Source organism: Hippocampus zosterae, chromosome 12 (assembly GCF_025434085.1).
Source record: "Hippocampus zosterae strain Florida chromosome 12, ASM2543408v3, whole genome shotgun sequence".
In the NCBI taxonomy this organism is placed as follows: Eukaryota; Metazoa; Chordata; class Actinopteri; order Syngnathiformes; family Syngnathidae; genus Hippocampus; species Hippocampus zosterae.
The window spans coordinates 11,546,336-11,571,336 of NC_067462.1; the positions used below are offsets into that span (position 1 = coordinate 11,546,336).

The 25,001-nt window shown below is 41.0% G+C and overlaps 2 protein-coding genes across 6 annotated transcripts in view; both read right to left on the reverse strand.

Moving 5' to 3' along the window:
- Positions 1 to 2,612, reverse strand: part of epb41l5 (erythrocyte membrane protein band 4.1 like 5) — a 29,042-nt gene extending 26,430 nt beyond the window's left edge. For 3 of the 4 annotated variants that reach the window (XM_052081458.1, XM_052081457.1, XM_052081456.1), the window contains exons 1-2: positions 2,426 to 2,611; positions 1,449 to 1,664 (exon numbers count right to left, since the gene is read on the reverse strand). In XM_052081458.1, coding sequence (XP_051937418.1) covers positions 1,449 to 1,628 — 180 coding nt within the window. In that variant the 5' untranslated portion in view covers positions 1,629 to 1,664; positions 2,426 to 2,611. Of the gene's footprint in view, positions 1 to 1,448; positions 1,665 to 2,425 lie in introns of all 4 variants that reach the window. The other variant, XM_052081459.1, reaches the window with a different exon arrangement.
- Positions 2,613 to 4,333: 1,721 nt separating this feature from the next.
- ptpn4a (protein tyrosine phosphatase non-receptor type 4a) overlaps positions 4,334 to 25,001 on the reverse strand; it is a 64,555-nt gene continuing 43,887 nt past the window's right edge. Inside the window, exons 11-28 of one of the 2 annotated variants that reach the window (XR_007965238.1) lie at positions 20,557 to 20,620; positions 19,232 to 19,404; positions 18,725 to 18,793; positions 18,477 to 18,611; positions 17,729 to 17,890; positions 15,570 to 15,729; positions 13,808 to 13,891; positions 13,573 to 13,629; positions 13,296 to 13,452; positions 11,556 to 11,722; positions 11,351 to 11,441; positions 11,146 to 11,207; positions 10,786 to 10,932; positions 10,309 to 10,437; positions 8,271 to 8,419; positions 7,836 to 7,971; positions 7,128 to 7,762; positions 4,334 to 6,825 (exon numbers count right to left, since the gene is read on the reverse strand). Coding sequence is in view for 1 of the 2 variants with exons in the window: in XM_052081445.1 (XP_051937405.1) it covers positions 7,406 to 7,762; positions 7,836 to 7,971; positions 8,271 to 8,419; positions 10,309 to 10,437; positions 10,786 to 10,932; positions 11,146 to 11,207; positions 11,351 to 11,441; positions 11,556 to 11,722; positions 13,296 to 13,452; positions 13,573 to 13,629; positions 13,808 to 13,891; positions 15,570 to 15,729; positions 17,729 to 17,890; positions 18,477 to 18,611; positions 18,725 to 18,793; positions 19,232 to 19,404; positions 20,557 to 20,620 (2,299 nt within the window). In the remaining variant the exon portion in view is untranslated. Of the gene's footprint in view, positions 7,763 to 7,835; positions 7,972 to 8,270; positions 8,420 to 10,308; positions 10,438 to 10,785; positions 10,933 to 11,145; positions 11,208 to 11,350; positions 11,442 to 11,555; positions 11,723 to 13,295; positions 13,453 to 13,572; positions 13,630 to 13,807; positions 13,892 to 15,569; positions 15,730 to 17,728; positions 17,891 to 18,476; positions 18,612 to 18,724; positions 18,794 to 19,231; positions 19,405 to 20,556; positions 20,621 to 25,001 lie in introns of both variants that reach the window. The other variant, XM_052081445.1, reaches the window with a different exon arrangement.

The following is a 25,001-nucleotide window of genomic DNA, read 5'->3' on the forward strand; positions in this document are numbered from 1 at the left end:
TGTTCAATTTAAAAAGCGAGATTACACAGAGGGTGACAAAAGTCATGATTTTTTGGAAAAATTCTTTGGATGATGATTGCTCACAGATAACAATAAAATAATGATGAAGAAATTAAGAGTATTTCATCATAAAAAATATTCTTAAAATCAAAATTAGGTCGGGGTGGACTGCCGGTCTGTGATTGATTAATATTTAAATCACTTTTTGATTTGAATTCCTGGACAAAATAAACTTATTACATTCCACATTTTAAAATGTACCTGGAAATATCAGAAATTTTTGAAAATCAGTCCACTGGTGCAAAAAGATGTAAATTATTACACACATTTAATGCCAATGGAAGGTATGATCTAATAACAATGCAAAGTTAATAAGCATACACTGCACGTTTACGTTTCAAGGTATAATGTACTTTAGGGGAAGGCAAATATCAACGCAACACTATACTGTCATAAATATGAAAAGGTACACCATCGTTTTCACAAATGTTGCTAATCAATCTCATTATCAATACAATGCACGACAGCAGAACTGATAGTATAATTGATTTTTTTTTCTCTCCCAGCTTAATTGTGGGTCAAAGTTTGGAAAGCAATCAGTGAACAATAGAAGAAGCCTGTGGCATGGAGGAAGGAAGCCTTTGTTGTGAATTGAGAGGGGCAAAAGGGGAAACAAGAAAACCTCTCATTTCAAAGAGCAATCAAAAGTGAGGTGCCGCACATGTCATGTGATGGGGTCATGTGATTAAGCGTGTTGTCCAGAGAGGATCATGGAATTACAGGTGATCAGCTACTGAAGCTACTGAAGTTGTGTCAGTAGCCGGCGATGTTGTTGTGTCAGTAGCACGGCTACGGCTCACCAGTGTAACATTCCCACTAATACAACTACTTTTAATTTGCAATGAGCCACATTTACACACTTTAAAAAAAATAAAATAAAAATCAAAGATACATTCATCATCTCCATGTACAGAATGATAAATTATCAAGTATGTTTCAGAGCATTTAAAAAAGCTCATGTAGCGGTTCATTTGTGTGGATTTAAGTTATCGATTTAAAATCATCATAACTTTGTGAGTAACTGAGCTCTGAGTGACAAAGATTCGTGTTGCGCTTCAATCACACACCAGTCATTTATCTTTATTCACTCTTGCCTTAAAGCCACAGCCTCAGACAAACCACACGTGGGATCAATGAAATTTTCTATATTAACTGGTTTTCTCTCACTTAAACATATAATCATTCTCCTACTTAGAAGATCTGAAAGCAGAAGCTGCACAAACATGTACTTTAGTTATCAGTAGTTGTCCATTGCACACATTATATATAAGTGAGAGGTATTCACTTAAATGGCTTATTACATTGGCGTAATGTGTTCAAATTTGTAGTTTTGTACTGCTTTTCATTGCATTTTTGACATCACTTGAACTCATTAGGATTGCTCTTACCGGCAGGTCGACGCTGACATCTGTCCCGTCCAACAAGGAGACTCGGCAAGTGATGATGGACTTGGCATCTCCAGCAGCTGGGATGTGCGTTGTAGCACGCTGGGCCTCCCGTAGCCGCGTTTTTTCAGCATGTTTGCGGATGGAGCGTCGCCCCAATGTCCTGCGCAGGAAACTCAGCATGCTGGGAGTGATGGAGGGTCACACACACTACACCACCTGTATCACACAAAGGTGTTTATAACATAGGCTATGATGATGAAACATACATGAAATTATGTATAATGTGTAAAGTGACAGAGGTGTACATAGATGGCCAACTGTTGATGTATAAATTTTACTGAAAGTACAATGGTTAACTACTTTAGATGGATTAGTAAAGTGTATTTAGAATGTGTTTAAAATTTGGACTATGATGTTAACACATACAGGAACATATAATCTATATACTGTATGTCACTGATAGTGCAGTGCTTCACTACTTGACAGATAATTAAAAGATTTGTATCGTCCTATCACGGTCTTTAAAGAAGCATTTATGGCCAAAAATTGATACACGTCAAATAATGCTGAGAAAATGACGTCGTTTCAGGGTGGGAAAGGGGGCAATGACACTAAAAGTCAGTCGCGGGCAAGGCAATTAAGTTGCTGCTATTTAGGTTATGGCTTTTGATTTAATCAGATACTTCATTCAAAGGAAGAACACAGAGAAACGAACCGTGACTGCTGTATTAGCTCAGCCAGCGGGTGAAAAAGTACCTGTAGGAAGTAAAGCAACAGGTGTGCGCTTGATTTTAAGCACTAGCCAAGCCGTAAACATGCCTGCAACTGTACTGCGGGCGTACCATTTCTACTTGACGGTACGGTGACGTAAAACAAGCGCCGCCTGGTGCTTTCTTTGGCTGGACGTAAGATACACTTGTCCGGCTGTGGGAGACACTTGTGAATGCGGTTCGAATGAAGAAGCGAGAGATACTTACCGAATCGCCTGCGTTAATTCCAGTGCGAAAGCACGCCCACTTGCATTTTAGATGACCGAAGAGCAACATGAAGCATGATAAGCGTTCGAACTCTGCTTGCTATTTCATTCCGCCCCACGACCCTTGCGAGATTTTTTTTCTCCTAGGTCCCAACTAAAAAAAAAAAGTAGGAGGCAAAGCTTTCCCCCGGAAGTGACGCCACATAAACCCAAACAACAACGTGATTAGTATTTTTTAAAGAGACAGGACTCATTTTGATTCTCACAACTTTGGAGGCTTGGTATTATATAAGTTCATACAGGAACTTAAGTAATTTGTTTTGAAGTCAATTTGGTAGTAAAATTGAAATAACAGAACAATGGCACAGATGCATTTAGTCATTCAACAACCCCCTGGTATGAATGAAGTAATTCATAGTTTACGACAGCCTCACATGACATTTCGAGGTTACCAAAAAAATAGCCCGCTCAATTACCTTCCAACTTACTGTTTTTCATTTGACTGTTTTATTTTTATGACGCCAAGGTGATTTTCATACACATATTTACTGTATGTACGCATTAGTGTTTTCCGACTGCACATTTAATTCAGTCGTGAACAAAGAGTAGATATTTTTAAATAATCATAAGCGCCCTCTACTGGATAATTTAGAACAGTGTTTTTCAACTTCCCAAAATTATGGATATTCAGGCATGGGTGAAATTTGAAGATTAACCTAAAATGCACCATAACCTAGCTTGCCCTTCCCAAATGTTTCAAATGTCCAACTGATTGAAATACATTATTTGTACCATCCATCCATCTATCCATTTTCAAATCCGCTTATTCTCACAAGGGTCGGGTGTGTCAGAGTTTTTAAAAAAGCCTTTAAAAGGGCATTAAAAAAATTAAACTCCTGAGATCATGTGGTTGCACAAGTGTGCACACCATATTATTGGGGTTGTGGCTGTGCTCAGAATCAACTAATCAAATTTAAATGAATGTAAAATGGGAGTCATCATTCAGCTGCCACCATTTAAAGGGCCTCTGTACACCCACATGAACTCCAGTTGCTCTAGTAAGCTTTTGCTGACATTTACAGATCAGCCTTATTTAAGGTACAGTGGAAAGAATTATAAACCATTCCAAATACCAGTCTGTGTTCACACCAGACTTTCAGGTTTCTGTGAGAAAGCAAACCAATGGCAGGAAAAGCCTTTTAGAACAGCTGACCTTGACTTTAGGTTTATCAGAGGCACTTCAGATGGTGTCAGCTGCGTGCTGAATTTGATTTAACATGAGTTTGAATGTGATTGGTTCGTTTAGAACTAAGCCACGCCTTCCGCTTGTAAGAGGATGTGCACATTTGTGCAATCACATTACCGACGTTGTTTGTTTTTATCTCTATTTTTTTTTCAATTGTGATGTACAGGTTATAGGTCATAGTGCTGGAAAAATATTATTGTATAATAATAATAATAATAATAATAATAATAATGATTTATCCGAGTCTCATTTTTCATATAACAAAATATAACATTTGACCGCTGTAGATATGAAAAAAAGATCAGCAATGGCTATCAAAATAGAAAGTGCTCATTGAGTCCTCTTTACCTCCCTTTTGCAGTGTGTAAATCTGAAGCGACATTGCCATGCTTTGACAGACAAGCTTTAATTGTTCACAATCAAGCTTATAGACACGTTCAAAGCACCAGTAAAACCAGGAATCCAGTCAGAAAGAAACAAGACATTGGTACGACACACAAAAAAAGCTTCATTTAAAATATAAGGAAAAACACCGTCTCGGAGTTTTAGCATATATACTCGCCGGTAGAGATTGTGTCAAGTCAAATCAAGAAGTTTGGAAGTAAACACCAGTTGTGGAACAATTGAATCATCCAGAGGAAAACAACAACAAAGTACTTGTGCTCACAATTGATTTTCCCTTTTATTTTAAAGATTTTTTTTTAATATACAACATTGTATTTACAGGGTCTAGCATTATTTACACAAAATTAACAAGTGGCACTGTGTAGTCAGAAGTTCTTTTCTTTTTTCCCCTACTCATGTCTTAAAAAAAGAAATAAATTCTAAACATAAAAAAAGGAACTTTTTCCATTTCAGTAGCACTATTTGCTACTCAGCATTCTACAAAGTGCTATCCTTTGCCGAGCCATCTAAAACAGGTTTTATCTTTGCAAAAAAATACAGTTAAAGCTGGCCCTTCCCATTTTGAGACCTCTCTAAAACTAACATCATTCAGTACCCCAAATTCATCAATTATGGGTCATTAACAAAACATTTCAGTTATACAGCTCCTAGCTAGATGTCTGGTAGAGTTGCACACACTTGCAAGGATTTTATCTTGGTAAAATGCCATTAAAGTTTTATTCCAGTTTGTCTTGCCAAAGCGGCACTCAAAGAACTTTAAAAAGCGTTAGTTTTAAACTAAATAAAATTTAAATAATGATCAACTGAATGCAAAGTTAGCTGTAAGGGACAGAGTGATTGTAGTGTTGTTTTTCTTAAGGGAAAAAAAAAGCTTGAGGATGTTCTGTGGAGAAACAAACGCACGGTTACACTGTTCCAACACAACATGTGGAGGGAACAATACATGGAGCATGGAGGATGGACGAGATGTGCTATGAAAGCCAAATGAGTTTCGGAGGACTAAACTTCTTGATCGGGGACAAACTAAATTCGGCATAAAAGGGTGGGCTAAGGACAATTTGAACATAAGCTGGTTTTCTCAGGACAGACTAAAAAATTATCATGTCAAAGAGGGAAACGCTTTTATGGCACAATGTTTCATTCCAGTTAAGAGACAAGCAGGCTTAGAACAGACAGCTCCAAATATTCAGAGGAGAACAAGGAGAAGTTATACAGCTGCATCACAATAAACTAGAATATGGTGAATAAATTCAGTTATTTCCATAGCTCAATTCAAAAAGGGGAAGCTGATATTATACTGTATTGTCATGAATCTAGGAACACAGGGGAAAATACTTCTTTCCCTAATTTCTGTTAAAATGATGACGTCTGTGAAGGTCAAACTTGTAAAAACAAAAAAATGAGCATATCTAAAAAACCCGATGTGCTAGGAAAAAAGTAAAGATATTTATTAAATCAGTGTCAAAAATACACAGACATTTCTAATTAAAATTAGCTGTTGACCAGTGTAAATGACATTAATCAATTGTTTTAAAAAAAAGTAATTACTGAGCAGGTGTAAAACTGAAAAATCCGCAGCTAATCCAGTGATCAATACCGCAATCGGTATCGGGCAAGCTCACTCATGGATCATCTTTATTGAAAGTGGCAGCCTAAAACCCTGATTGGAACACACCCAATTACAACAACCAAATAGGAAAGCATTACGTATGTCTCCTTGTATGTAATTAATCTAAATATTTGACAAGCTTGACTTTTTAAATAGAACCATAAGAAAAATCACATTTTCCACACATTCTAATTTATTGAGATGCAACCGTAGAGAAGGACTGAAAAGAGAATTTTTGAAACAAAACTCATCCAGTCGTTGACGAAGGCGATGAAAACTTACACATCATACAGCTATGGACAATGTTAAATTTATCAATTAAAAAAAACAAAACTAATGAAAAACAAAGACGTGTTAAATAAGTTAAAATTCCAGGCTGGAATTGATCACTCGGGAAGGTGAACACTCAAACTGCCATTCAAATAAGCTTAAAAATCAAGTACCTTGAAATGATGGTGTACCACTTGATACCCGAAAAAAAAGATGTTTATTTTTTATTTTTTAAAGTGCTGCATGTTACGAATAATACAACTCAATGTTAAGATTTTGGGGTATTTTTTTTCCAATAGTGTGACATGTTTGTTTTTCAGGCTTCATATCTGTATGGACTCACCAAATGGTTTCCGATTAGTGGAGGAAGAGGGGACTCCTGAGAGCAATCTGAGAGCAATATATTCCAGAGGTCCTCAACATGATCTCGTAAAAATGTTTGACTTATAGAAATGCCGAGAATGAGAGATTTCAATAACAGAACTCCAGGATCCATGTTCTAAATTGGCCATTTGGGTTTAAAGCAGCCATTTTGGGCACATTTCAGGACTCAAACTCCTATTGGGGAACTTGTCCAAATGAGTCCCAGTTGGAAGAAGCTCCACCAACAAAAAAACATTTTCAATGCCATCCATTTAGTGTGGAAAATGTTGTCAAAGTTTGATCATTTTGGGGGTGAAATAAAGTGGTGTGAGATCCAATTTAATTGAATGACACTTTCATTTTAAGCGATTAATGCGCGCAAGTTCAAAAAATGGGTGAAAATTGTAAAACTGTTTTGTTCTTCTCTATGCCGTGTGATGTCTGCCAACGCAAAGCAATGAACCGAAGTCATCGTGCTAAATTTTCCTCCCAATGTCCATCTGTCAGTCTGAAACAAGAAAGGTGAGAAAGATCAAAAAAATAAATTAAATCACTTCGCTTTTCCATCCTCACAAATCAAACGGTTAACAAAGCAGTTAAGAGGGATAAGACTGCTGGACTACTTAAAGTGGACTGAGAAAGCATGATGTTCTAGACCGGTACAAAACATACAACTCATTTTGTTCAGTGGACAAGGTTTGACACAAAATAAAACACAATAAATACTCTTTCGGGAGGGACAAAAGATAAAAGGTTTATCTCTGTATCAAGTTAAAAAAAAAGGCAGGTCTGTCTGGCAGACTCACTCACAAAGGGGACAGGGTGACGGGAAGCCTTCCATCCATGGGACAGCCCATCCCCTTGGTACGTATGGCACAAGCAACTCCGCATCCACATGTCTTTGTGTGTACCCTGAACACACAACCGCCTCTAATGGTACCTTATCAACATCGCAGAATTGCTTCTTGAATTGGAACCTGTCAATGCGTTTCCTGTTTGTTGTCTATTTGTTCTTCCCATCTTTGTTATTATAAAGTGCAACAGTGCGTTTGTTCTCGTCTCCTGTTCCCGCTTCCTCTGATAAAGTGTCACGGATCATCAGGATCGGGTTCAGGGTTGACGCTGGTCTCACTGGTGGCACTGGCGATGCTGGGCTCCTCCACTTCATCCTCTGTCACTTCCCCCACGTCAAGCACCTCCACCTCTTCGTCGTCGTCGTCGTCGTCCTCCTCCTCCTCATCCAAACCTCCTTCCAGCAGGTCTACCACAGCTGCCGCCTCCTCCCCTATCTCCGCTTTGACTTCTCTCTCCTCTATATTCCCTTCCTCCTCTTCTCGGATGCCATCCACCTTCTCTGGGAGCTGATAGGCGGCAGGCGACAGCGGTCGGACCAGTCCCTCGTCGTAGACCTTCAGAATGGCCTCGCACACAAAGCGGTATTGACTCTGGTGGAGACGGAGACAGATGAGTTCAAGTTCGATGGTGAAGCATGACTGAAAAACAGGTAGGTTGACGTACAGGTGTCTGGATCATCATGGCTCTCTGGTCTCTCATGGTCCGGACGATTTCCAGAGGGTAAACCGGCTGGCCGCACTCCATGAGACACAACGCTGTTTCCATGGTGATCAGAACACCTGTCCGACCAATTCCAGCACTGGGAAAAAGCAGGAGGTAAAAGGCTTTATGTTAAAAGTCACAGAGGTGAACCAGAGGCTAGATTTGAACTGTATGTCCAAGTAGCAAACTCAAATTGAACTTGTATATGTTGAATCGACTAGTCAATGCATTGACTCTGCAATGACGGTAAGAATTTGCCAATCACTTGTTTGAGCATTAAGAACATGGATGACTGATCTCTGCCGGGAAGATCAGGTATTTATGTGCCAATTAGTGTATGAGCAACAAATCTTGTGTCAGTTGCTCTAATCTGCCATATTATATGATCCTTCGTACCTGCAGTGTACCACCACTGGCTGGTCCTGCCCGGTCCTTTTGCTCCGAACCAAAGCAACAAAGTCCAAGAAGTCAGTGGAGTCATCAGGGACGCCATGGTCGGGCCAAGCCAGGTACTGGATTTGGGTCAACTCTCTCTGCTGCTCACTCTGAAAATGCATACAAAGACATAGTGCCACCAACATGACTTACTGAAAAATGTATTGGATTCATCCTCTAGCCTAAAATATACGGCCTCCACAATATCAGAGAGAAACACGATTGGGGATTTGTGGTCAGTTTTACTGGGACAGATAAAAAACACCATCAACTATTTGAAACCTTATTGCCAAGGGCTCACACCGTCAGTCATGAACAGGTTGCATGATGCCTGGCTGAAACTAAATGGGTGTAAAATCTATACATACAAACACTAATTCTTCATATGTGATCTGACCATGACAAGAACATAATTAGAATGTCAGCCTCAGTGCTGAGAGAAATTAAAGCATCTTTGAAGGGTGGATGTTTGTGCAGTAAGATGGAGTGCTTGGCACTTCTGCCTCACAGTTCAGAGGTTTGCGGTTGGAGTTAGCTTGTTCTTCCCGGGCTTCCATAGTTAATTTTGTTGCTAATCCGGCTTCCTCCCACCTTCCAAAAACATGCAAGTTAACTTTATTGAAGATTCTATATTCATCCATAAGTGTGATTATGAATATGAATGGTTATCTACTGTATGTGCCCTGCGATTGGGTGACAACCAGCCCAGGGTGTAGATTTTGTGGGGTCTTGCATAAGAGAAAAAGACTCTCTCTCTCGTTTCCTGATTTTATGTATGATGTATATTTTTTACAAATTCAAAATGAAACAGTTTTGTTTACGTTTGTTGTCATGAGAACACCAGTACAGTAGTTGTGATCATTTTGGTCCTGATACCCATGTTGTGAAATCAATTACCATACTGTTTATCTTTTCCTATCGCAAACACTGATTCAGTGCAGACTTCTTGTGCTGCCTCAACACGGCAACGTGCTCACTATGGCAACCATTTGGCAGTCACGCTGCTTTCGAGACCAATACATTTTGAAAGGCTATGCTATGTAGGAAATGGTCAAGGAGGTCAACTAGACACAGACGTGCACACAAAGAAAGAATTGCACATCTAAACACAACAAACAACATCGACTCATAGAAAAGGAACCCTGTTATTATTGTTTCATCTCCTGCGGCAAAGACAATGACTGTAGAGTAGTCTCTAATTTAAAAGAATGCAAAATAACCACCATGACCATAAACAGCAAACTAGAGCAAACTTGTTGTCTCCCTTTCTGCTTTTGACTCCTCTTCTGTGTTTTTGTTCTTTTACAAGAATCTGACTGACGGAGGGGAGGGGTGGTTGGGTTGTCATGGTAGCCAGATCTCAATACGTGGTCCACATGCGGGAGCCAGAAAAAGAACAGCCCACACCGCTCACTATGGCAACACACCTCCTCTGGATCCTCGGCTGTTCATTCTTCCCGAAACGCTGGCCGCTCTCTCGCACCATGTTTTCTCTCTAATCTCCCCTGCTGTTTTTCATCCTCGCCCTCTTTTGTTCTTCAATCGGGCTGTATTGGGTGCATAAACATGAATGCCACATCCTGCTCAGGATGAACCATTCTGTTAAAAATGGTAGAATTTTGAATGGATTATTATAACTGTTTCAGAGTTAATTTATCTTTAATGCCATAATTAGCGCCTTTTGAGAGAGGTACAAGAGGTCGTCAGTTTAGGGCGGAGTTCCATTGCTACGGCAAAGACATAATCCCAATTTGCACATGAGTCAGGAAGGTAATATCGTCTATTATTAACCTACACTAGTGCAATGGTATTTTACATTCTTTTCAGCAATACCAAGAGCATACGGATAACTGTGTTAATATTGGTGACTGACGTGAAATGTTCAGAGGGCTTCATCTTTCTACCTACATTCTTGCTGCTGGAGGCTGTAAATTTCCCCAGTGTGGGACAAATAAAGGATATCTTATTATCTTATTATTATCTTTGCATCTTGTCTCACCTGTAAATGCATGAGGGTCATTTCCCGGACTAGGAAGGCTGAATTGCCCTCCTCGTTGTGGCATGTAACGGTGAAGTCTCCATAGGGAGCGCTGCTGTCTGGATTGGGCCAGTACTGGTGGCACTTCACCTATAACCGACAAGTAGGACGTTGTAAATAGAGAGGCACATGGAAGTTACCTGGTCTTTGCTGATAGAATTCTCCTGTTACTGAGTTATACACACAGTTGAAGAAAATCAATAACATTCATTCAGTTGTTGCCTGATTGAATGAATTATGATTACTGAAGCTTCTTAAGGGCTGAAAGAGTACAACTCCAAGTTCCTAAATGAGGAAGTTAGACGGATGACTCGGGAAGAATCAAATGGCGAAAAAAAAAAATATATTAAAAATACTCAGGATCGACAACTGTAATTCTCATCATATCAAGAAAGGAAATCAATGACTGCTGATTTTCAATGAAAACTCTGAACATACCCGTCCCCTCTCGACCTGCGTTGTGAGCATAACCACCATAGAGGAACCCTGCTCCCAGGTCATTTGCCAGAAGTCAGGGCAGGTGTTGGGCAAAGGACCCTGGCAAGCTATGTATCGATTTATGAGACTGGAGGCGGGAATCTCCATCTGCAAACATAGGGATTGAAATACAGAGAACTTACTTGTCTCGAATATGTGTTTTCAGAATGCAGGACACAAATAAATTGTTAGGTCATGCTTGATGGATGCTTTGTTTGCTTTAAAAAATGCATCACAGAAAATAAGACATAGTGAACCTTTTGACACAGTGAACAAATGTGAATCCGCAAACAAATCAGAGAAAGGACAATCAAAACTTACATTGATGTAATTTGCATTGATGTAGTCATCTGTGCTTTTCAGAATGACCCGCGTGGCATCATCTTCAGAAGGACCAATCGTACCAGACAAGGAAAAGACCAAAACCAACAGAAGGCGGAATGAATAATGACAGCAAGTGTGTCATACATAACAGAACATATGTTGCTGAGTATTTAGGTGTAAATCTTGTGTGGCAATCACATACAGGGTGAGATGTCTCTGTAGCGATTTTTGGAAACGTTCTGAGGTAATTTGGCACACAGCATGCTCATCCCCGGCCTCTTCCTGTACAGTTGCTGTAAGAACAGCAGTAAGTTGAGGTCACTTGACTGATAATTCATCAAATCACTTGTAATTTTTTATAAAAATACCACATCTGCGAGAATTATTATTTGTGCATTTCAACTCACGTCAAACTGGGCTAGTATGGCTCCACTGCTCAGACCATCCTTCAGGACAATCATAGAGTCCCTCAGGGCATGCTGATCTAGCTGGCTGGGGTCCTGAGGGGACTTCTCTGGGATGTACTGAAAATCGGGTTCTGAGTCCACCTTTTCCTCCACCACATCATAGATGGCTGGGGAGCAAAAAGAAACAAAGGTTTCTATTGATTCTTTCATCAATGCATACAGTTGTGTTTTAACACACACACACGCACACACACACACACACACACACACACACACACACACACACACACACATTTCGTGCGCATGAATGACATTGCGGGTTTTATTAATTCATTTTTAAACTGTGTAGTGTAAACATCTGACCGCTCCTGTCCGTACATCGACAGTCAAGACGATGTCGTTACCAACGCAATGACGATATTTAAAATGACACAGCAGCAGAATAAATTAAATGATATGTATCGGCTTTGATGTATAACTGGATGTAAATCCCCATTTGGCCCACTTAACGCCAAGCATTCCAATGATTCATCATCTTCAAACACTCCCCGAAGGTGGTAGAGGAACTCTTTGATGAGCTAAATATAAATAGCTTAGATGTCAGTGTATGACGACAAATGTATCTGAAGACAAATGTATGCATAATTATGAACATCCAAACGCAGAAACCAGATGAGTTTGCGTTTATTTCCATTAGCTTCTTTTTCATCTGGTTACGTATGAAGCAAAGGAAGCTTTTCATCATTTAAAATTAAACCAAACATCAAACAAATATGGTATTACAGTACGGGTAATGTTGGAGTCAATGCATTTATCTTTGAACCGGTGTATCATACATATCGTGCCAGATAAATGGATATTGCCACTTTAACTATTTTGCGCTTGCACGCACATCACATGCACGTCTTGCTTGAGGGCACCTTGACAGTAGTCAGGATGCTGACAATCATCTTTTTTTTTTTTTTTACAACTACTGGCTGAAATTTATTGTTAGATTGAAAACTAGATACTATTTGAAGTGCACGATAAACCGCTCATCGTCCGTTTAAGTGCAATTAATACTGACGTTTCTGCATGTTACCTGGCCATTCTAATCATTTCAAATGTTTTTTGAAAACTGCTCTGCAATTTTTTAAAAATAAAATACTTGAATTACTAACTCCATCCATTCATCTATCTATGTATCCATCCATCCATTCACAAATGCTTATCTGGGGTGGGGTCGCGGGGGCAATAGCTTTAGCAGGGAAGCCCAGATTTCCCTCTCTCCAGCTACTTCTTCCAGCGCTTCCCGGGGAACCTTACTTACTTGCTGCCGGCAATGCGAACCGAACAGCCCGTATCATTGGGTTCGGTACCTGAAACTCCCAAAGCATCCTCCACAGAACTCCCGGAGGGACACGATTGAACGCCTTCCCCAAGTTAACAAAGCACATGCAGACTGGTTGGATGAATTTGCATGCAGCCTCGAGGACCCTGCCGAGGGTATAGAGCTGGTCCACTGTTCCGGGAAAAACCACACTGCTCCTCCTGAATCCGAGACTCGACTTCCCGACGAACCCTGCTCTCCAGCAGCCCTGAAGAGACCTTACCAGGGAGGCTGAGGAGTGTGATCCCTCTGTAGTTGGAATACCTGTACACTTTCCCGCCCCCCTTCTTACCAACGGGCTTATAAATCTACTTTGGATCCTGTCACCAGTGAATTTACCCGCTGTGGGATCGACAACGTCAACATCTTACCATTTGGCCGGACCAGTAGGATGAGCTCTCCAGAGTGGCTCTCACAACTAGCCTTGATGAACATGACAACCTGGTCATGGGTGTGGTCTGAGATGTCCCGTCCATTAATCAGGACTACCTGGTCACCCTCATTCAGCCGGGGCACACATAGGTCGGCCTGAAGCACAAACAAGATCAAAAGAGTCAAATGGCAGCTTTGTGGACATACATTTTGTTTTACCATATGCTGAAACAAGGTCTTGACTGTATAACTACAAAGCAGTGGATGTTCACTTACTGATGTTCCAGGAGCAACTCTGGACACTATGATTGGCATCTTCTGGTCGGCCCCACCCTGGAAGCACACACACACAGATGCTCAGGGAAATTTGGTCAACTTCTGAAATCATTCTTACAATGCTATAAATACTGTGAAAATAGAACTCTGTCATGCAAAGAATTCAAGACAATGAACCCATACAAAAGCATAGGACAGTAAATAAAACGTCCCATTGAGAATTTTCTTCTTTTACCTTAACATTGAAGCCAAAACGTCCATGTTCATCAGGTCTCATCTTGATCAAGACCAGATTATCATGAGGGACAACTCCATTTAGCTGAAGGAACAAGTAAAAAATACATTAAACCTAATTTATCTTCTGTTTTCTGACAACTGAGTACAATTACAGAGTGCTGAGAAAAGGAACATTTTGTCTCTGCTGACCATCTCTAGTCAGATATCATTCATGATTAATAGGCTCATTAAACTTAAACTTTGGTTCGCATTGCCGGCAGTAAGTCGGAATCGTTTCCAGTGGAGGTAGGACTCCGCCAAGGCTGCCCTTTGTCGCCGATTCTGTTCATAACCTTTATGGACAGAATTTCTAGGCGCAGCCGAAGCGTTGAGGGGGTCCGTTTTGGGGGCCTCAGTATTTCATCCCTGCTTTTTGCAGATGATGTGGTGCTGTTGGCTCCTTCAAACGGGGCTCTCCAACTCTCACTGGAGCGTTTCGCAGCCGAGTGTGAAGCGGTTGGGATGAAAATCAGCACCTCCAAATCTGAAACCATGGTCCTCAGTCGGAAAAGGGTGGAGTGCCCACTCCGGGTCGGGGAGGAGATCTTACCCCAAGTGGAGGAGTTCAAGTATCTTGGGGTCTTGTTCACGAGTGGGGGTAGGAGGGAGCGGGAGATCGACAGGCGGATCGGTGCAGCGTCTGCTGTGATGCGGACGTTGTATCGGTCTGTCGTGGTGAAGAAGGAGCTGAGCCAAAAGGCGAAGCTCTCAATTTACCGGTCGATCTACGTCCCAACCCTCACCTATGGTCACGAGCTATGGGTCGTGACCGAAAGAACGAGATCCCGGATACAAGCGGCTGAAATGAGTTTTCTCCGCAGGGTGTCCGGGCTCTCCCTTAGAGATAAGGTGAGAAGCTCAGTCATCCGGGAGGGGCTCAGAGTCGAGCCGCTTCTCCTCCACATCGAGAGGAGCCAGATGAGGTGGCTTGGGCATCTGATTCGGATGCCTCCTGAGCGCCTCCCCGGTGAGGTGTTCCGGTCATGTCCCACCGGGAGAAGACCCAGAGGAAGACCCAGGACACGCTGGAGAGACTATGTCACCCAGCTGGCCTGGGAACGACTCGGGATCCCCCGGGGAGAGCTGGAAGAAGTAGCTAGGGAGAGGGAAGTCTGGGCTTCCCTGCTAAAGCTGTTGCCCCCGCGACCCGGCCCCGGATAAGCGGTAGATGATGGATGGATGGATGGATGGATGGATGGATGGATGGATGGATGGATGGATTAAACTTAAACTGTGGCGTCAATATCACAATAGGATGCCTTTGAGAAATGCATAATGGTCAAGTTTCCAAACCCCTTGCTACTTAAAAACATTTTTAATTAAGTGCAAGCGGACAATATTAAGGAAGACAGCAAATATGTAAACTTGCTAACAGGGTGGACATTTTTGGCTGGTGTTCACATTTTATGAGCACATGAAGCTTCATTTAGCATGATTGAGTTAGCAAGCTGACTGGGTACTGTTTAGCAAATAGATAATATCACAATTCTGAAGGGTTTCTATATTTACAGAGAGTTGACAATGTCAGGTGTGGACAACGTACATTGACACACATCAAAACTATGAAACGAAAGTGCAGGGTGCTCTGGACTGGTTGTCAGTCACTCACAGAGCCAACAGAGACAGACTGCAATTCAGATTCACATTCTCCCCAGTGGGGCAATTTAATTCTTTTAATTAACTAACGTGTGTGTTTTGTATCATCCAGTCCCTTGACTGACCGTGGTCTTGTCAGTGTTGGCGGGAACATCGTACATCTCGTTGAGGTGGTTGTCCAATAGGCTCTGCTGCGAGTGGGCCTGGATAATCTGGTTTAAGGTTTTCCTGCTCAACTGCTTTGGGGGCAGAGCTGGAGGCTGGCTGTCCACCCCGTCAGGAGAACTGTGAAGAGAGAATGAGACTTTATTCTGTGGATATAGTTTATTCAAATTTTACTACTCCTGTACAAAGTGAAGCAAGCATTAAATTAAAAACACATACAAAAAGTAAAACAAGAAAAGATCAAGTGAGAGGAAAAAGGTCCCAAGAGACAGAGAGGGTTGATATCATTGTCTATGTCACAATGAATTTATTTCAATGCAATGTGCTTTCAAAGGGAAAGAAAACATCCCAGAGAACAACACTGTGGCAATGACAGACATGAATGCAGAAGGTTCATCAGGTAATGCTTCCAACAGCAACATGGCAAGGGTAAACGCCAGGCGTCGCACACTGTTAAGTGTGTGTGTGGAGGTGGGGGTGAGGGAGCATGATCTTCCTTAGGGATGGGCGTAGCAGTCAAACATTATTGCTTTTGTTTTGACTGGTGTTACGGGTGCCACTTTGTGTCTCTCTCACACACACATGCACGCACACGCGCGCGCGCAAACACACACACACACACACACACACACACTTCTGGCAGCATAAAATTATCCGAACCTTTAGAGTCAAGTATAAGAGCTACAGAGACCTATGAAGTCCTGATCCATATGAAAAACTGCATTTTACTCTTTCGGCCAAGTAAAATGAGCAGGCGACAGGCAAAGAATAATAAGGGACATGATTAAAAATGGTGGCATTCATCAAAGCCAACTTGTTTTCACAAAAGCTTTCCGAAGCGTCGGTGAATGAATGAATGAATGAATGAATGAATGAACGAATAAATAGATAGATAGATAGATAGATAGATAGATAGATAGATAGATAGATAGATAGATAGATAGATAGATAGATAGATAGATAGATAGATAGATAGATAGATAGATAGATAGATAGATAGATAGATAGATAGATAGATAGATAGATAGATAGATAGATAGATAGATAGATAGATAGATAGATAGATAGATAGATAGATAGATAGATTGATCGAAAATGTATTACAGTCGTGATAAAAGAGCAAATGCATACCAGACAAGAATGAAAGATAACCGCAGATGTGTGGTGTCTGGTGATTGTGTCATCATTTTGGCTCAAAAACAAACAAATGGCCCAAATATTTGGCAACCGCGTGTGCGTGCATTGCTTTGAAGGCAACAGAATATATACCGCAGTACAGTAAATATCTGCTGCTTTGTGCAAAGAGGAAGAGAAAAAAACAGTTGATAATACATCAATAAAATACAATCGGCCTTTCACAACAGCTGAGCTTTAACAACAGAACACATAAAAAAAAACATTAACAATAATACAATTGTAACAACTACTGCTACATACGCCTAATTGCTGGAAGTGGTTATAGATTAAAAAAAATGAATAAATCGAAGTCCTTTCACCAGTGGTTCAGAAATTGTTGGAACTCGTGTTTATGCAGTTTTTAACTTGTAGTCATTAGTCAAGTAGGATACTAAGCAGAAAGCGGACTTCAGAAATGCAACCATGGGCATATTGAACACTGTCAATAATGTTGCCGTTCCTATGAAAATGTTTTGCAGACCAGTTAAATAATTTACTAGGCAGTTTATATTGGTTAAAGACAATAAAACATGCCGAAAACACCCGCCGATTCCCACTACTGACGCTTTTATTCAAACCACTCCGCCCTCCTCACTCACTATAGGCACATTTTATGAGTGTTTTGACAAAGGGTTTGTCTTTCTAAAGGTTTCAACTAAGTGTCACTCAAAGAGGGTGTGAACTGCTGGGAGAGGCCACAGATACAAGCGCCCCCCCCCCCAAAAAAAATGAAAGTCAACTCAGCAGTCAGACAGAGTGGCACTAACAAAAGATGAGTAGAATTCAACCACAAAATTACAGGGGCCGCTATTTTTAAATGGAAGACAGAACTGAAATCTGTTGCATTGCTGCTAAATCCAAGTTAGTGAGGGAATGTGCGTCAAAAGGTGGGGAAAAAAGCTTTAATAGTGACCTAACTTTTGCAGGACGGTAGGACACTTACGGCGTGGAGTCCAAGCTTATACTGTTGGCCTGTGTGGAGGAGGCCGACTTATGATTCGAAGAGAAGACGGGCAAGCTAGGCGACGTGTGTATCACATGATCAACCAGGTGGCCGACAGACGAAGGGCGTAGCCGCGTGCCCTCTTGCGTGAATAGGGAATTTCTAAGAAACACACGCAAACACAAAGCTTTTGAGACAACGTGAGGGCCGTCTTTGTGCCCAAAAATTCATTACTATTGTGGAGTGTTCACAATGTAGACAAATGAGTTACGATATCTTTTCTACTTTTGATTATAAAATAAGCATATTCATTCGAATAGCAACGGACTGAGTATGTGTCATGGAAATAACCTTGAAATATTTGCAACTGGGATATATTTTTTGCATTGACTTGGAATTCATTAGCTACTTAGAGGTGCATCTTAATAAAGAAAAATAGAGAGGAGAACGTACATGAGTTCAATTTTAAAAAGGGAAAATCATCGTTAATGAAATGTTTCAATTGAAAAAGAATTGGGTCAGAAATTGGGTACATATTACAAAAATACAAAATTATTTCCTGATGTGTTCATTGACTTGATACAGTCAAATGAGTTTCACTTTTTAAAGATCTCCTGACATAAGTGAACTATTCCATGCAGTTCTGTTTTGGGATGCACCCAAATATTCATTTTAGAACATACATTAACCATCAACAACAAAATACATATTATGGGTGTTTGAAATAAAGGCTAAAATTTGAGCGCACTGATTAGGCGTCCCAGGTGGGGAGCGAGTTGGCAGGCTCTGGGTCTCCAGTCTTTCATCTGATATGCTGTTCCTGCTCACTGTCTCCCAGTCAGTTCCCCCCAACAACTTCCTGGCCAGAGGTTTGCTAGGAGATCTGCACAGAGCAAGCAAGAAATTCAGGTGCAAATAAACTTTAACCAAGAACAAAAATAGAACAGCTACTGTGTGGACTTTGAATTAGCAAAACTTGGAAGACAGGGTAACTACCTCGCAAACACTCTGTCCTTGATGCATTTCTCCTTGCCGTACTGTACAGATTGAACCTCCGTCCTCCCGCTACGTGGAACAATAACAAACAATAGAATGCCATCAAACTAAAAGAACTTTTAAAAAATCTGGGTATTTAAGTCCCTCATTAAGTTAACCCTTTTATTAAATTATGCTACAAAGGCACAGTGGTATATATCGTCTTAAAAATGTATTTACCAGTTATTATTTAAAATGGAATTTTATAGACAAAACATCAAACCAAACATATTCTGCAGGTTGAAAATCCATTTTCGGGTTAGCCATGAATAATTTAGCAGAGATATTTGGGGGAAGGTAGCATGCAAGGTGCCCATGAGCCATCTAGTGTTTTAGTCCATAAAAATGAAGTGAAACAACTATGTGTCTCTCAAATAATACATGTACACCTCCATTTGTCAAAACCCCGCTGTGAAGTCAACACGCTTGGGACTATTCGTGTGTTGAATGTCTCACGCTTCTTCGTACCAGTAACGAAACTTTGAGCCCAGGGTGAAGTAATGGGAAAAGAAATTCTTCTGTAGCGGGATGGGTCGTTCGAGGCGGAAGAAGGTGTGGTGCTCCACACAGGCCTTCCACAGGTTCTTACAGGCCCGGTAGTTCACCATGTTGAAACCAAGTAGCGTCTCTCGGGTCTCGGTCTGAGTGGAAGGAAAAGATGGAGACAGTCATAAGAATAACATGTATATCGGATGCTGACTCACACAAAGGACCAAGCCCACTATTTGGCCAATTACAAAGAGACAAAGTGTTACCATTTCATAACATACACAGGAAGTTAATGTCTCTGGCACAAGAAAAATGCCAGTTTCTCAAGGTAAAAGAAATATACTGTACAGTGTGAGAGTGTAGATGCCTTTGTTGGAGCGATACAATGGAAAGTATGTGACATCTTGCTTAGATGTCACAGAGAATCTATGAGCTAAAAGAAACCGCTCAAACTTGTGTCAAGCTTGTTTTCATCCAGGCCACATCAGAGTAATTGTTGCCCTCGGAGGACAGCTTAGAACGGCGAAAACACATAAATATTTAATCGCTGCGGTGATAAAGGTACATTACAAATCAAATACGCTGGTTTTAAGTACATTCTGTTGACATTGAGTAGATGAAGGGAACAAAAGGCAAACAATCAGAAATATAAAACTATTAAAAACATCTGTGGCCTTTGTTATTACTTTTACTTACATCTGAAACCCCAGGAGAGACTGTTAAAAAGCAGCTGGAAGTCACATTTGAATTGCACAATGGAATAATAATAATAATAATAGCAATTATGTACAGTATATTACAGATTATGTTGGTTTACAGACTAGATCTAGATAGGCTAGATCAAAAAGTAGTCACATTTGTTGTCCCCTACCTAAGATGTTCTATGAGGGAATCCTAATAATCAACTGATCATATTATGCAATTGAATTTGCATGTGGTTACCGTATTCATGGCTGTTTCCAACAGTCATGAATTGAGGCATGCGAAAGCTTGTCACAATTTGAATAAAACGGGGAGGTGGCTTACAAATAGCACAATGTAGATTAATTCTGATAATGAGACAATCATAGCAAGGTTGCTGTGAGAACCTGTAACTTGTTAACATTGGAGAACTTTACGCAGATGCAAAGAACAAGTACAATCAGTAATTGTTTTTCTACAAAACTACTGTGCAGCATAAATTGACTAACGTTCATGACGTACAATACAATACTGTTCCATACCAGAAGGTGGCCGCAGCCTGTATTCCACATTTGAAATCAGTAATGAAACAATTTTTGTGTGTAGTGTTTTTAAACACTTACCGCCTCTCTCCTCAACTGTATGAAGAACTGCTTGCACTTGAAGGATATTTTCACTATTTTCAACCTGGAGGAAAGAAATGACAAGAGTTGAGTGTCTCTGTTGTCGAGTGTAAAAAGAAAACACTTCTTTTGGAATTTGTTATTTTAAGGTCGGTTATACTGAAATACAAAAAGAACTGTTTATTTGTGGGCAGGATTACCCCCTTCTGCCCCCCAAAAAAGGAGCATGGGCCAAGGAAGAAGCATTTAAGTAGTGTGGCAGATTTGGATCAGTGCAACACGGCACGCCACATCAGGTTTCACAGCGCTTAAAATAAGACAGTCACGAGCTGATTGTTTTTTAAAAGCAAAATGCAGGAGGGGTTGGGAGGGTGTAGGGGCAAAGAAACTAAATGTTCTGACTGAGACCCCAATGGGCATGACAGTGGGCACAGATCCCGCAGAGAAATAAGAACTTTCATTGTAAGCCAAAATGGCTGAATGACCTTTTGTGCTACTGTCTGACTGAATCATACTGTAGTGTGGATTGCCATCAGTTCGTTCCAGTTGCACATTCAAGGCCTATGAGAGATGAGAGACAGCAGGTGGGGCATAGACCACTTAGTAGTCTACCAGCGAAAGTTCAGCAATCTATTTTACAGTCTGATACATACTGTATCAGACAGAGAACACCTTGCAAAGGCAATGCAATTTTAACTAAGGTAGCGCACACGCACACTGAGCTCTCTGACGCTTTATAAAAAATGTTTGAAAATGGAAAAAGATTTTGAAAGTACGCTAACATAGCTCAAATAGATATAGATACATGTTGCAGCGCCGAAAAGAGAGAGCTGTGGTGTTAGTTCTTAAAAACGTACACTATGTTTATGCTTTTAAGTCTCGACAAACACAGACACGTCTGCGTCCGACTCCATGCTTTGTCACTTCTCGTTCGACTCAAGAGGCGTTCAAAGACAGCCTCCAAAAAACGAAAATTAATGATCACTTTACTGACACTAAAAAGTGAAAATAATGCACCAAAACAGAAAATGAAGCGAGGAAATCACTAAAGAAATACTATGGGGGAGTTTGTGAACACACAACAAAGGAGTATATAACAAACAATTCTGAGACAGTCCAGTCTCCTACCTACATTACCTTCATTGTAAGTTTTATAGAAGGCTTTTATTTTTTTTTTTTGCGGCTCCAGACATATTTGTTTTTTGTTTCGTTTTTTTTGTCCTATATGGCTCTTTCAACATTTTGGGTTGCCGACCCCTGCTCTAGTGGTAAGATGGCTCCTTCTATCACACAAGCATTTCAAAGGGCTTCACAAGCCCACAGTTGACTGATGTTAATATGACATCCGCCTGATCTGAATACACAGGATGGGGAAGAAAAAACTAAAAACAAAAAACACCACCAACAAAAAAAAAAAACCTTTTGAGGGAAAATAAGAAACCTTGAGAGCAGTGGTTCTAAACCTTGTTAGAGGTGGCGAACCCAACCAGTTCATATGCACATTCACCGACCTTTTCACTAATGAAAAATAAAAATATGAATTTTTACAAAATCATGACATAAAAAAACATTAATAATAGAAAAAAGTAAACACAATTAGTATAAGTATATAGTTTTTTGTAATTGTGCACAAAATGAACCAGTCAGTGATGGTGATGGCCAAGCGAGTGTGTCATAACTAATGTACATGTTGAGTCGGGTGTGTTTTAACCTCCAGGCTCTGTCGAACCCCTGAGACTGATTCACCGAACCCCTGGGGTTCGATCAAACCCAAGTTAAGAACCACTGCGTGAGAGGGAGCCAGCAGATGGGGAAATCCCTCTTCCAGGATGACCAGGCAGCAATGTGTGTCGAGTGGGCAACATTTAACACATAATGTGATGCTATGCAATGTTAGAATCGTGTGAAACGCCATTCAAATAAAGAAAGCGCGACAGCAACCTGGCTCAGTTAGTCAATGTGGAAATCTCCATTGCAGCGCCTCAGAGGAGGTGGTCCACCAAACAATTATTTATGGTGCCGGTTACAAGTGGCCGAAATGAGTTTTCTCCGCAGGGTGTCCGGGCTCTCCCTTAGAGATAAGGTGAGAAGCTCAGTCATCCGGGAGGGGCTCCGAGTCGAGCCGCTTCTCCTCCACATCGAGAGGAGCCAGATGAGGTGGCTTGGGCATCCGATTCGGATGCCTCCTGAGCGCCTCCCCGGTGAGGTGTTCCGGTCATGTCCCACCGGGAGGAGACCCCGAGGAAGACCCAGGACACGCTGGAGAGACTATGTCACCCAGCTTGCCTGGGAATGACTCGGGATCCCCCGGGGAGAGCTGGAAGAAGTAGCTAGGGAGAGGGAAGTCTGGGCTTCCCTCGTAAAGCTGTTGCCCCCGCGACCCGGCCCCGGATAAGCGGTAGATGATGGATGGATGGATGGATGGTAATTTAATGATTTTTACATACCGAATGGGCCAGTAAACATAATTGTGGGGTGTTATTCTGTTAGTTTGGCTGTACAACAAGATATGATAGCTTGGTGTCAGCGAAGCTTGTAATGAGGACAGCTAATCCCCAGCGTCGTATTCTACCGTTTTTAGGGCTGGGTATCAACTCAATTGTCCAAAATTGATTTGATTCGATTCACTTGGACCCGATTGAATTCAATTTACAATTCATAATTCACTTTGACTTTCAATTCAGTTCAGTATTTCGTGCAGTACCAATTTTACTTTCCAGTAAAAGACATTCTCAGAAGAAACAAGACTACAAATAGAAATGTCTTGCTAACTTGGTGCCTTTGTAAAAATAAGAATAATTACATTAACCCAATGCAGTGACATTAATATGCATGTGTTATAACCTTATGTTCAACTCAGATGAGTGCACACTATGGGAGGTGCGCTGATAAGCAGCAGAGTAACATAATTCCTTCCTAGAGCTCTGTTGCTACTCTGACTCACCACCCCCTGCTAAATATATATCACATGCACACACATGCCGAGGTTGAGCATGACTCATGCCCATCTAAGTGTGCCTTTGGCTTTTCTCTCAGAGAAATTGTAAAAAACTGAAAGAGTTCTGAATTTCTCACTCAATTTTTGAATCAATTTTTTTGAATACAATTCAGAATAAGGAAATTGAACAATCTGTCAAAGAGGAAAGGAAATTACAGTATAAGATCATGGCAAACGAAGGAGCCCTAACTTCTGTAACACAATTGATATCAAATCAGAAACAAAAAATGCAATGGAAATGAGAGACTATTTTCTCTCCGCGAATGCTAACGGGCTAAAGGGACTCTAAATGTAGACGGATTGTGCTTTTGTCACTTGCTATGAAACTGCACACACAGACTACATGGAACACAGTGAGAAGGGCAGTGAGATGTTTCAATATTTCTAAGAAATTTGGTACAACGCAGACTACATGGAACATAGTGAGAAGGGCAGTGAGATGTTTCAATATTTCTAAGAAATTTGGTACAACACAGGAAGATGATAAAACTCAGATAAAATCAGCAACATAATTGAGATGGGGTAAAAAATAAGGGGTGAAGGCGAGTTAAATGCTAACAGCGACCTCAACTACTATGTGAGAGGTCATCAAAATGTCCCACAGTACATTTATTATCAACAAGGATTCTTGGAGGCAGTTCAGGTGGAGTTGTAGCAACAAAATCTACCATTTGATTCCCCAAATTAGCAGATTTTTATCTGGGGGGGTAAATGATTTTTTTTTTTCCCCTCGTTAAAACAAAAGCCAACATTACAAAGACAAAAGAGTGAACGGGTCTGGAGGAGTTGCCAGGAATGGTCTTGGGCAATAAGGAGTGCCCAGTGTGAATAAATCAAAGGAATTTGATTTTTCAAACAAAGTACTGCTCCCTTATCCACACGCTTCTGGAGTTGGCAGGTCCTCTGCTCTTGGCCACAGAGTATAACAGAGCAGAGCCACGATCACGCTTCACATTGAGTCACGTAGCATTGTGCTTGAATGTCTTTCAACTGTGACGTCAGTTCATAATTCTTCTGTATATCAAGCAAGAATATGAGCAGTTATCACACTAAATAAGGGAGCTTCTGTTATAAACAACACTTACCACGTGCAACGTTCTAAATCTATTTGCCTGACTACCAACAACTAGTGGCAAAGTCCCGACAGGTTAGGCCAGGTAAGGTTTGGGAGTATGCACAAGTGTCAATCAAGGAATCCTGCCTAGTGACCACCCATCCATCCTTTTTCTATTGCACTTATTTATTCTGTTGAGTGTGTCTACCCCACTTGACAGTGGGGAAAAGGCAGGCTACCCACAAGACAGGCTGCCCCTCAATCGCAGGGCAACAAATAGAGACGGACAACATTTCATACTCATATTCATACCGTCACTGAGGGAATCACGTTCATTCTGCCATGACGGTCAAGCAATTGAACCATTACACCGTAAGTGACTCACAGCGCAGC